The sequence below is a fragment of the Elgaria multicarinata genome, chromosome 13 (assembly GCF_023053635.1).
Source record: "Elgaria multicarinata webbii isolate HBS135686 ecotype San Diego chromosome 13, rElgMul1.1.pri, whole genome shotgun sequence".
In the NCBI taxonomy this organism is placed as follows: domain Eukaryota; kingdom Metazoa; phylum Chordata; class Lepidosauria; order Squamata; family Anguidae; genus Elgaria; species Elgaria multicarinata.
The window spans coordinates 22,345,406-22,358,386 of NC_086183.1; the positions used below are offsets into that span (position 1 = coordinate 22,345,406).

Consider the following 12,981-nt stretch of genomic DNA (forward strand, 5'->3'; position numbering starts at 1 on the left):
TTGGTTCAACAGGGTGCTGCAGCCTGTCCTTGCTCTTTGTACCTACACCAAGTATTGCAGTCATGCTGCTGATCCTAATTAATTGGGTATTTTGCTATTTCCAGCTCCTTACTCTCTGTGTGTGCAAGTGTAGAAGTCCGGTGAGACAAGAGGCAAAGCAGTAACATCTGTTGGACCTTTTAAAGGTAGAGACAAAATATCTGGGTTGATAATTAACCATGATGACTCTGAATCCTGCTCCTTCCTCTTCTCTTTTCCTCAAAAGTGGAATGGTTAAATCATAATTTGGGGGACAATAGTGCCTGCTTCCCTCCATGATGTAATTAAAATGCAATGCCAAGAGAATCAGATTTTATTGCCACTTGCTTCCTATGGCTTTATCACCATTTGACCTTTTGAGACGCCACCCTTGTCCTAGCACAAGGGATTCGTGCTAAAGCTATTGTGCAAATATTTGTGCAGATAACTGATCTCCATACGGAAGATAGTTCATTTTATGGAGGGCTCTTAAGGCCTTGTAAAATAGGGTAGGGCTTGCTTTACTGAAATATACTATTCTAGCTGACATTGGCCAGTGTCTGAAATGTCTGTTGACAGAGGCCTTGTAAAATTGGGCAGGGCTCATTTTGATGAAATGCACCATTCAGGCTGGCTGGCACAGGCCAATATCTGAAGTCAGCTACGCAAACGTACATCTTTTGAATGGCTGTTCAAAACCTGCATTGGCAAAGCTATCAGGAATTAGGAAACAGAGGGCAAAGAGGAAAGGATTGCTGCATGGGTGGACCATTTAATCCTTGTATGTCAGCCCGTTCTGCCCTGAAAATCCTTCACTCCAGACCTTCCCCTCCAGCTTATTTTATTGTTACTTTTTGGAGTCCAGCTGGGTAAAAATAATAATGAAAATAATCAATTAATTTCTGGTATCCAATGACTGTCCTTATTTTGGGATGATTGAGGTGGGGATCATTTAAAGTGTTTTTTTGTGGGCAGAGGTGTCCCAGAATTGCAGTGTTTAATTTATTTTTTTTGCAAAATTCCGTATTTTAACTCCATCTCTCAGATCTCTAGCCTTTATTTCTGTTACTTGGGGATGGATGTATCTTATGAGTGTACATACATGCAAACAAACACCTGTGCTTGAATGCTAATAATACAATCCTGTCCTCGATTCGAAGATCGGTACTTACACCCAACAAGAACATAAACTCTGCTCATATAACAGGCCATGGCTAGACCAGGCCTATATTCCAGAATTGTCCCGGGATAATCCCTGTGCATCCAAATGACATACAGGGGATCTCGGGGGCAGCAGGGACGACCCCTCCATTTGCCTGGGATAATCCTTAGGTCTAGCTAAGGCTTCAGATGTGAATACAAGGACTGGGAACTCCACAAAAGAAAACAAAGGGAGGTGGAATCTGTCAGGGGTGGGAGAGAAATTCATTTAGTTTGTTTCTTGATCAGAATTTACCAATATTTGAAAATTTAAAGAATTTGAGATGATGATGATGATGATGATGATGATGATTAAATTAATGCAGGAGAAACTGAAACTCCTGGATTCCATGCAGGCTCAGGACTTTGCATATTTAACTCTTAAATGTCTTGATTTGAATCCCTGTGTATTTTACAAAGTTTGTGGTGCTGAGTTAGGGATGCTACTACTGTATGTCTCTTTTTCTAAAAAGCTCTTAACAGCTATATGGCCAGCCATTACCAGTAACTTGGATGAGCCCAAAACACACAAGCTTTATTTATTTATTTATTACATTTCTATACCGCCCAATAGCCGGAGCTCTCTGGGCGGTTCACAAAAATTAAAACCATTCAAAGTATAAAACAACAGTATAAAACTATAATATAAAATACAATATAAAAGCTCGACCAGATAAAAACAGCAGCAATGCAAAATTACAAATTTAAAACCATGTTATTTAAAATTTATGGATTGTTAAAATGTTGTGAGAATAAAAAGGTCTTCACCTGGCGTCTAAAAGCATATAATGTAGGTGCCAAGCGAACCTCCTTAGGGACTTCATTCCACAGCCGGGGTGCCACAGCAGAGAAGGCCCTCCTCCTGGTAGCCACCTGCCTCACTTCCTTTGGCAGGGGCTCGCGGAAAAGGACCCCTGAGGATGACCTTAGGGTCCGGGCAGGTACATATGGGAGGAGGCGTTCCTTCAGATAACCTGGCCCCAAGCCATTTAGGGCTTTAAATGTCAATACCAGCACTTTGAATCACGCCCGGACCTGGACTGGCAGCCAATGAAGCTGGAAAAGGACTGGCGTAATGTGGTCTCGTCGGCCAGTCCCTGTTAGTAAGCGTGCTGCCCTGTTTTGCACCAGTTGAAGTTTCCGGACCGTTTTCAAAGGCAGCCCCACGTATAACGCATTGCAGTAATCCGAACGAGAGGTTATCAGAGCATGGATAACTGTAGCTAAGCTATCTCTGACCAGATAAGGACGCTTAGGGAAGAATTATGTTAAGGCTTGAGAGTGGAGACCGTCCTTTCCACCCATTCAAGGTCTTCCGTGTTCCCCTTGCTTCCTTCCCCTGTTCATGAAGCTCTTTTTGAGAAATGCTGTCTCCAAGCAATCTGGGCAGGCTCTTTTGTGAAATGTGTGTGCAATAGCGGTTTTGGCAAACAAAGCTCTCATTCAAGCAAATGTGCTTTCTTTTAGAGAAGATATGGATGGATTAGCTTAAAAATAGCAAACTAAAGCATTACTTAAGCAAATGCCTTTTATTTCTGCTTGACTCGGAGCTCATCTACACCAAGCAGGATATACCACTATGGAAGCAGTATGAAAGCAGTATAGAAAATGCAGGAGCCACACTACTGTTTTATAGCAGTATTGAAGATAACTGCAGAATATACACTACTGCTTTATAGTGGTACTGAAGTACACTGACAACAGTTGGGGCCCATGACACATCTACACCAAGCAGAATATAGCACTATGAAAGTGGTATATGGTCTGTGTCAATGGGCCCCAACGGTTGTCAGTGCACTTCAATACCACTTTAAAGCAGTAGTGTGGCTCCAGCCTTTTATATACCGCTTTCATACCACTTTCATAGTGGAATATCCTGCTTGGTGTAGATGAGCCCTCAGAAGAAGTCCAACAAGACAAGCTCAAGACTTACATACCTGTTCAAAATGTCCTTTATTTCAGTCTGTTTTTCTAAAGCCAAGGTGGCTGGCTCTGTTTGTCATCCCCCAACCTAGGTCACTCTCAACCTAGAAACATTCCAACGATGACACCTTTCCTCAAGTGGACATCAGCCAAAATAGCCAGAGGTAAATGAGAGCTATCAGTTCCACCTCTTGTTAAAACTCCCGTCTTCATACCAGAATTATACCTTTATTCCTCCATATCTTTTGGCCAGCTAATCTCTGCCATACAGATTAATGCCATACAGATCCTTTGAGCAGCTCCACAATGAGAGCAGGAAACAAACCAAATGGAATCTGTTTGTTTGTATGCTTTTAATCCAAGATAAGAACCTTCCAGTACAACTCCTTTGTTAAAGTTATGTTAATTTCATTGCCCAGATGAGCTACAATGAAGTCTTGCATTAGTCCTGTGTAAGGTTGGTGTCAACAGGAATGTGTAAGGTTTGGAGTTTCACAGAAGGCTTCATCAGGCAAAATGGAAAGCAAGCAGACTGGGGGACATGCTATATAGAGCAAGCAATACTGACAGTTTATCTCTTTGAAAATGCTTGCAGTGAAGCAAATAATTGGAAATCATTATGAGGTCCAAGTAAAAAAGGTTAGGAGGATTATACCAGGGAGAGGAGGATCTACCCTTTTAGCACTATTATCATCCACACTGTGAGTACAACAGGGTGATTATTAGAGCCTCATCAGACGAGCTTTTTATTGAATGCTCATTACTGGGCACTCACGGATTTTCGCAGGTCCTATGCACAACGTCATCTGCCTCCCGTGCATCTCTTGCCCCTTCTAGCCTTCTTTCCATCACAGAATAAGAACCTCGTAAGTGGGGTTTATTTTTAGAAGTGAAACTTGCTGTGATCTACTGTGTGCAGGAAAAGCGGCATGATAAAAACACCCACGGAATGGGCCACGTGGTCATTGTTTACTTCCTCTTCCTTCTCCATGAAGAAAGAGGAAGTATTGTGTGACAGAAGCGGGGCGGGGGGGAGAAGTGATGGTAGGGAACTGTGATTCCCCACCGCCCAGTCTGATGATGCTCATAGTCTCTTTCACTCCCTGCTCTGCAATACCGGAAGGGCTAATTTAGCACTAGGCTGAACGTGTCCCTTCTCCCTTTGAAGCCTTGTTTTCAAACAGTGAAGGTGGAGAGATCCTGTCTGAAATTCAGCAGTGAATAGGTGAAATTCTTGTAGTTTTTTGTGGTGGAGAATGTATGTTTGTAATGCTCAGAAGCAATGGTTTCCCTTCTCCCACCATAGCACTGAAACAAGTCCTCACTGTAATGTTTGATGGCGGGAGGCAAATATTGGGATTTGGCAAGCATTTTGGCAAAGGCTCGAAGGAAATGTTTCCCCAAAACCACAGATTTTTGTATCAAACGTTCCTGTCTTCGTGCAAGAGGCAGTAGCAAATCTATGGAAGGCAGATCAGGACAATAGCCATGTAGTGCTACAGTTGACATCGTAGAATCCTGTTGTCTTTGGTGATCAGCCATAGAATATTCATGTCATAGCTCAAATGACTGACCCGAGCAGTGATGTCTGTGAGTTTTGTCCATTTGGTGCCAGCGGGGTGGTTGGTGTCAAATCCATCCCTGCAATAATGATTAAAGAAGTTGTAAGACTGCTGATTTCATAAAATCATAGAATAGTAGAGTTGGAAGGGGCCTATAAGGCTATCGAGTCTAACCCCCTGCACAATGCGGGGGGTGGGGTGGTGTGTTTTAAATCCTGGACAGGGAATGCCTTTCTTTACAACTAGGAGGGCTGGTACCTTTTCTTTCCTTCCTTCGTGAGAATTTTCAGATGCTACACCTGGGCATCTAATCCACCTTACATCTCAAGCGTGGGTGAGCCAGGGCACTTTGGCTATCAGCTTTCTCTGCACTTACATAGAATCATACGATAGTTGAGTTGGAAGGGGCCTATAAGGCCATCAAGTCCAACCCCCTGGTTATTGCAGGACTCTGCCTTAAAGCATACCTCACAGATGGTTGTCCAGCTGACTCTTGAATGCCTCTAGTGTGGGAGAGCCCACAACCTCCCTAGGCAATTGGTTCCATTGCTGTACTGCTCTAACAGTCAGGGAGATTTTCCTGTAGTCCAGCCGGACTCTGGCTTCCTTTAAGTTGAGCCCGTTCTTCCATGTCCTGCACTCTGGGATGATTGAGAAGAGATCCTGGCCCTCCTCTGTGTGACAACCTTTCAAGTATTTGAAGAGTGCTTGCCCTTAATTCTAACAACTACTTGATTCTTGTCTTGCTAAACCTCCTCATTATTCTGTAGAGGATATTTCAAAGATACACCATTTGAAAAAGCTGCTTTTTCCATGTCAGCCTGCCTGGCCACTGAGGTCATCACATGAGACATGCCTGGTGCTTCTGCACAGAGGTGTGGCCTGTTCAGGGTCCTGCCAGAGCAGAGCCTTCCGTGTATTGGCTCCCTCTCTGCGAAAGACAGGCAGCCATCTTGTTTTGTTTTCCACGTCAGCTGAAGACATTCTCCTTTAAACAAGCCTTCCCTGACCAACCATCCACACTTCAGCTATAATTTGATTTTAAATGTTTTAAGTCTGTACTTTGATTCTTTTTTGGGGGTGGGAGGTGTTCACGCTTTCTTCTAATTGTCCAATATTGTAAATAAATAAATCTCGTTGCAAGGATTCATAGAATCATAGAATCATAGAATCATGGAATAGCAGAGTTGGAAGGGGCCTAAAAGGCCATCAAGTCCAACCCCCTGCTCAATGCAGGAATCCACCCTAAAGCATCCCTTACAGATGGTTGTCCAGCTGCCTCTTGAAGGCCTCTAGTGTGGGAGAGGCCACAACCTCACCAGGCAACTGATTCCATTGTTGTACTGCTCTAACAGTCAGGAAGTTTTTCCTGATGTCCAGCTGGAATCTGGCTTCCTTTAACTTGAGCCCATTATTCCATGTCCTGCACTCTGGGAGGATCGAGAAGAGATCCTGGCCCTCATCTGTGTGACAACCTTTTAAGTATTTGAAGAGTGCTATCATGTCTCCCCTCAATCTTCTCTTCTCCAGGCTAAACATGCCCAGTTCTTCCACCTGTCTTGACAATTCCCTCACCTGTCTCAACAAGCCCCATTTACAAGCCAAAACAGAAGATCCCCAATTCTCTTAACTGTCCTGTTTGTCTATTCCCCTCTCCTTCCACTATCACACTGTGCAAAAATTGTCTAGGAAAACCTAGGATTCTCCTGGAGCCAAGAGTAGGCAACACATGGCTCGTGGGCCACACGCAGCACCCATGAACTTCACCCCCAGACCTCCCATAGTTGCCCACCCCTGTCCTAGAGAGACATTCAAATGCTCCCCAATAGCTCTTACCTGCGATAGACAGACCCATCTGGTTTTGCCCCATAGACACTTCCATCATTCCCAACCTCAACCATGTAGAATTTTGATGGGATGTTGTTCCAGCTGTTTCCCTTGCATGATCTGAGTGGCTCAATACCCTTACGAAAAACCACATCATTGACTGCGTTCACACCCCAACAGCTTTTCTGGCCACAGCTGAAGTATCTCAGACGTGCATCCATATAAGTCCAAGACACTGAGGAGTTGGGTCTCAATGCGACTAGCTCAGAATGAGAAAGACACCGTGTTTCATTCTCCGAGTTAATACCAGCCACAAAGTGGTCTCCCCCAGCATCAATCAGATGGAAGAATCCTGAGAAAGAAGAATCAGTAGGGTCAGGTGGTGGTGGGGAAATATATAAATTACTCCTGGGAAACCAACAATGGCTTCTTCATCCCCCAGTTCGCCAAGGGCAGGGGGGAAACATCTATTTTTCACACATATCAGGCAATGACTTTTTCTGAAAGTGGAGAGCGTGCATCTTTTTGTCCATGAAATGCCATTTATGCAAAATTGTGGTTGGGAATATTTACAGGATTTAGGATTTGTGCAAAATTGTGATTGTGAATAATGGAATTTGCATAAAATTTTGACATAAAGAACCATTGATGCCTGTCATTTTTCACAAACTGATATTTATGGCTGCAATTTTGTGCAAATCCTGATTTTTGTAAAGATTTTGTGCTGCGAATTTTTGCAAATCCTGATTTGCACAAGTCATTTTTTTTAAAAGCAGGAAATTACGAACTTGCCCCACTATGGCATTTGAGGGGCAGGTGCTGAGCTGGTGAAAACTCACTGAGAACAACACCCCAAAATGGATTTTTCCAACATCCCTACTTACTAAAATCTTCTACCAACAAAGTGATACTTAGGACAGGGTGAGTAACACTGGGCCCACAGATACCGGTGTGGCTTCAATTCCTTTCTTGGTGCCTGCAAAGTGTCTTAACCCTCCCACTTAAAACAAAAAAATATTTGCTCACTGGCAGCGGGGATTGCTGCAAAATAGGTTTCTGTTGGTCCTGAAAACTGGTTTCAAATGAGTTGTTCAATATGTTCTTGCTCTGAGACCACTTTTGTCTTATACTCAGTCTTTCGAGCAGGTTGTTTGTCTTTTGCCATGCCTCCCTATTTTATGATGGTTCCTGAGGACAGGGTCAGAAATGACCAAACGTGCTCATGGCTCAGGAAGGTGGGCTAACCCTGTAGTAGAACTGGATGTAGCTATTCCATGTGTAGTCTCTGAATCCACCAATTTTATCAGTTTGAGGAGATACAGGCTCTGTATCTAACTGCAGGCATATAAGCAGACTACTAGAGTGGCCATTTTGTTCTTGAGTGAGTTGCTGTTATGGTTGAACTTGGAAGAAGACAGTGTTATATGTCTCTGCCCATGGGGATGACTAGGCCTTCTTAATGGCAGCTAGTTTTCTGTGGGCAGAGAGTTTTATAAAAGGGAGCAGCCATTCAATCGCCCGCTTGCACTCCGGGAACAGTTTCGCTGAAGCTCGATATGCTGTGTGGTGAAAGAGCTTCAAAGGAGGGCCAATAATAATAATAATAATAATAATAATAATAATAATAATTTCATTTCTTACCCGCCTCTCCATTTTGATCGAGGCGGGGAACAATAATAAGCGATAAAATACATAAAACTGAATTAAAACATAATATACATTGTTAAAAACATACTAAAAAGCATCCTAAAACTTTCTAAAAACATCTTTATACATTCAAATATTGATTATGCTTTGCGTGTTGGGCCTCTGGACACTCACAATACCTATCAGAGATGCTGCAGTACCTACCTGGCACGTTCACCAAATTGCCCGCTATCATCTTATAGACGTTGTTGTCATTGTCCACCATCCACACACCACTGACTCCAGAAGTCACATGTTTCATGTTCCCTGCCAAATAGAGCCAGTCTTCTCCATTCAGCATGAATGCATTGCCTGTTGGCTCCACGCCTACCACCAGCCCATTTCCAGCATCAATCTGTTTCAGGGATCCAGGATTAGGAATCTCGGTGCAGAGCTGGGCTGGAATCAACACAACATTTCCACATAGCAAGGTACAAATAAAATCAAATGAAACTAAATCAAATAACTCCTCTGCTTGTGACCCTCACAGAATCCACCCAGCAATATCTTGAAAATATAACACAGCTAGAAGTTCAGTGCCACATCATCTGCATGTTCTTGTGCTATTCCCCTAATTTAATATGTTCACACTTGTCCTTGGAATTTTATCTTCCACTGATTTGCAGATCACATCCTCAAGTCATTGATTAATCTCAATGCAGGAGTCCTTCCCAAGTGCAAATAGCTTTAAGATGTAAATGATGGGTAAGTTTAGATTGCTAATTAGGCTAACAAGACTGGTGCCCATGGCCAACTGTAAAGCATTTCATGAGACAGTTTTGAGTAAAAGTGATGTCCTCATGTTGTACCTGGTTCTTCTTGATCTTGCAGCAACAGGAGGGTTTTTGAAAAGTAAACAAGCTATGTAAATATGCCCTTTGGATATGCATGGATAGAACACTGCATGAGACTTTGCAATTTATGACACAGTGGGGGTGAGGGGAACCAAAGAAGGAGAAATAATGCAACATCACAGCACTTCCTTTAACTGTTATTCCAGTGTAATGTGCAAACACACACACAATTGGTGGGGTGGGATTTTAGGAGAAGGCTGTAGCTCAGTGATAGAGAATATTCAAATAGTCCTGATGGCTATATGTTACCTCCAGTATCAGAGGCAGTACACCTATGTACACCAGTTGCTGGGGAACATGGGCAGGAGGGTGTTGTTGCACTCATGTCCTGCTTGGGGGCGTCCTGTGGGGAGCTGGCTGGCCACTGTGTGAACAGAGTGGCACGCCGGATCTACACTACTGCTTTAAAGCGCTTTATAACAGTTTTATAGCACTTTAAAGCAGTTAAAGCGCTATAAAACTGTTATAAAGCGCTTTAAAGCAGTAGTGTAGATCCGGCGCTGGACTACATGAACCCTTGGTTTGATCCAGTGGGGCTCTTCTTATGTTCTTACGCTTTGTATGCAGCATGTCCCAGTTTCAGTCCCTGGCTTCTCCAGGTCAGGCTGGGAGAACCATGGAGAACTGCTGTCTTTCAGTATTGCCAATACTGAGCTAGATGGACCAGGGGTCTGCTTCTTACATTCCTAATTCAGATACAATAGTAGCTTGCACATATGGGCCACAACTCCCTGTTCCTTTCCATGCATCAGAAATATGAAGAGGAATGACCATTCTCCCCCATTGCCTCTGGTTCTCTGCCCGCTGAACATTTATTTTATTTTAGAACACAAGGACATAAAAAACAGCCATAATGGATCAGACCAAGTGTCCATCTAGTCCAGCTTTCTGTTCACACAACGGCCAACCAGCTGCCCATGTGAAACCCACAAGCACCTCAGCAACTGGTCCACATAGGCTTACTACCTCTAATCCTGAATTTGTACCCCACCTTCTACCAAAAACAGGCTCTCAAGCAGCCTACAGAAACTATTAAAATCAATTAAAACAATACAATCATGCTTTAAAACAAAATTTAAAAAACTATTACAGGGAAAAAAATATTTTTTAAAATAGGACCCAGCCCAACAGACTTACTTACATGCTAAAGGCTTCTTAAACAAAGTGATCTTAGCCTGCCAATGGAAGCACAGCAGATAGGGAGCAAACCTAGCCTCCCAGAGGAGAGAGTTCCATAGCCTGGGAGCAACCACCGAAATCATCCTCTCCCAGGTCACCACGAAACGGGCCTCTGAAAGGAGTGGTCTTGAAGATCTTAAGAACTGGGCAGGGAGAAGGTGGTCTTTTCAGGTACCTTGATCCCAAGCCATATAAGGCTTTATAGGTCATAAGGAGCACTTTGAATTCTGTCCATAAACAGACAGTCAAGCTGTTGTAACAAGGAAATCACCTGCTCCCTGTAACCAGCTCTGCTCAACAGAATGTCCACAGCATTCTGGACCAGCTAAAGTCTCAGAACTGGTATCAACATTGGCTCCACATAGAACACATCACAGTAGTCCAAACAGGATGTGATTAAGCCATGCACGACTGGGGTTTGATCAGACATCTCTAGGAATGGGCGCAGTTGGCGCATGTACCTCAGCTGTGCAAACATACTCCTGACCACTGTTGAGACATTGCCAAATGAGGGGCCCTTATGCAAAGGAGTGAAAGGTTTCCCCAAAAGTAGGCTCTCTATTTGGGCTCACTCCCAGGGAACATCTCAAATACATTCGGAAAAATGTTAGGATGGGCAACAGAATTAAGATGTATTCACCCCCTCCTCTCCCAAAATAGCTTCTAGAGACTTAAAGGAACACTTAGAGGCATCCTAAGATTTTCCCCAAAAGCAAAATGAGGACAATGATTCACCAGGGAGCAGAAAACAGGGGGTGTCCTTGGTATCAGTTGACAGAGTAAGCACCAAATAAACATCCTAAAAAACAGGGTAGTGGTGAGCTGACATGTCCTCCAGCCCAATTTACTCACCACTCAGTAGCACCAGATCAGCCAAGAGGAACAGAATCCTCTTCACTGCCATGGCTGCTAAACAAGAAAAGGAAGAGAGTTGAAGAAATGTCTCTTTCTCCACCCTTTGCATTCAAAAACACGTGCAGAGAACGTCTTTGTTTCCTATTCTTGAAACTGCAGTTATTCATGGATAGTAGTTTTTTTCAGAGCTGGGGAATAGCTATAGCTCAGTAGCAGAGTGCAAGCTATGCACACAGAAGCACCCAGTCCCAAGATCAGTCACTGTCATCTCTGGGAAAGGCTAAGGAAGAGCCTTGTCTGAAACTCTGGAGGCCTGTTGGTGTGGACAACACTGAGCTCAACGGACCAATGATCTGACTCCAACAGCTCCCCATCAGTATTTTTAAGCAGTATTGTAAAGCTGAGGTGCACATCAGAAGTTGGTTTGTCAATATCCGTCCTGCTGGCTTTCTTGCCTAGTCAGTTTCAACTTGCTGGTCATGCCAAATTGAATGGAATAACACCAGGAAGAACCTTGGTGGCAGGTCTTTTCTGTAGCAGCACCCACCCTCTCAAAAACCCTCTTGTTTGGGAGGTGGAAAATGTAAAAACTTTCAAACACTGCCTGAAAATGCCTCCTTTTCACACAGGCTTCACCTGGGCTACAAGTGCTGCTGGGTTTCACTTTGGTTTTATGTGGCACTCTTAAGCTTTTAAAGTTTTATATTGTGTCTTGTCATGTTGTATTTTATGGTTTTAATTGTGAAGTGCCCAGAGACCCGTGGTTATTAGGCAGTATAAAAATGTATAATAATAATAATAATAATAATAATAATAATAATAATAATAATAATAATAATCTGCAGGGAACAGCTGCACACATCAAAATGAAGCAAAGGTGTTTCTCTCACATACATGCACAAACACACATAGCAGTAAAGTTTTGCCCCAGCATTATGTTTTATTGAGATGTGATGTTTCCAGTGCTGGCTCATAGCTGACACAACAGTAGCCATAAGGGGAAAAGAGGTCCCCATTTCTCAATGGTAATAATCTTGTTTTCCTCTACAGATTATTGCAGTACCGACACCCATTAGATTGAAGGGCCTTAGGTTTTTTCCCCCTGGCCTTTGATGGGAAAAAGGCGGTAAACTAGATGGATCCTTGTTCAGTTCTAACACGACCTGTGAACAGCTTTGCTTAGTAGGAGCTGCTGAAAAAATTCACATAAGATACAATCCAAAATTATCTCTTACCTTCAGTTCTTTGGAAGACCTGTCTTGGACTGAAGAAGTGAAAGAATGAGAATTCTACCCCTCCCTCTGTATCCCAGCTGCTTCCCCCCTTTTATAGAGAAAAGGGGTCAACAATGCCTATTTCCAATGAATTTACAGGGAATTTCTTACAGCCCCAAGGGCTGAGTTTATTGGCAGGGCAAATGCAAGAACCAAATGGCTTGCTATATGAAACCAGCAGATTACAACCCCTGGGACGATGCTCTTTGCTCCTCTAATAATGCAAGGGGTCAGATGTGATCTTGCAATCTGTACAAGTTGGCCCTGGAGAGGCGTCAACACTATCTCTGCTACGCCAGGAGGCAAATATATTTATATCTCCCCCAAAGTTCCCAGGAACTCTCTCAAATGGAGCCAATCTCTTGCAAAACAGCAACAGTCCAGTGTTTTTAAACACATAAATGATGGTCTTGTGTGTCAGCTCATTGCCTCATCAGTGGGAGGGTGCTGTTGCACCAGAAGTCTTAAGAGTGTAAGAACATAAAACCACATAAGAAGGGCCATGCTGGATCAGACCAAGGGACCAGCTAGTCCAGCACTCTGTTCAGACAGTGGCCAACCAGCTGTCGACCAGAGACCAACAAGCAGGACATGGTGCAACAG

At 43.4% G+C, this 12,981-nt stretch overlaps 1 protein-coding gene across 1 annotated transcript; it reads right to left on the bottom strand.

Moving 5' to 3' along the window:
- Positions 1–3,475: 3,475 nt before the first annotated feature.
- On the bottom strand, positions 3,476–12,581 carry LOC134407922 (fish-egg lectin-like). The gene is made up of 5 exons (XM_063139927.1): positions 12,340–12,581; positions 11,102–11,155; positions 8,382–8,615; positions 6,540–6,882; positions 3,476–4,782 (listed from the first exon to the last, which is right to left on the bottom strand). Exons 2-5 carry the CDS (start codon positions 11,151–11,153, stop codon positions 4,638–4,640), a joined length of 774 nt encoding a protein of 257 aa, XP_062995997.1. The 5' UTR covers positions 11,154–11,155; positions 12,340–12,581; the 3' UTR covers positions 3,476–4,637.
- Positions 12,582–12,981: the final 400 nt, after the last annotated feature.

What these genes read in the sequence shown, in the direction of transcription:
- LOC134407922 (XM_063139927.1), bottom strand. Translation starts at nt 11,153, where the DNA reads ATGGCAGTGAAGAGGATTCTGTTCCTCTTGGCTGATCTGGTGCTACTG. An exon ending in CAATTTGGTGAACGTGCCAG is followed by an intron (nt 6,883 to 8,381) that starts GTAGGTACTGCA and finishes CTTCTTTCTCAG; the next exon opens with GATTCTTCCATCTGATTGAT. An exon ending in GATGGGTCTGTCTATCGCAG is followed by an intron (nt 4,783 to 6,539) that starts GTAAGAGCTATT and finishes TCATTATTGCAG; the next exon opens with GGATGGATTTGACACCAACC.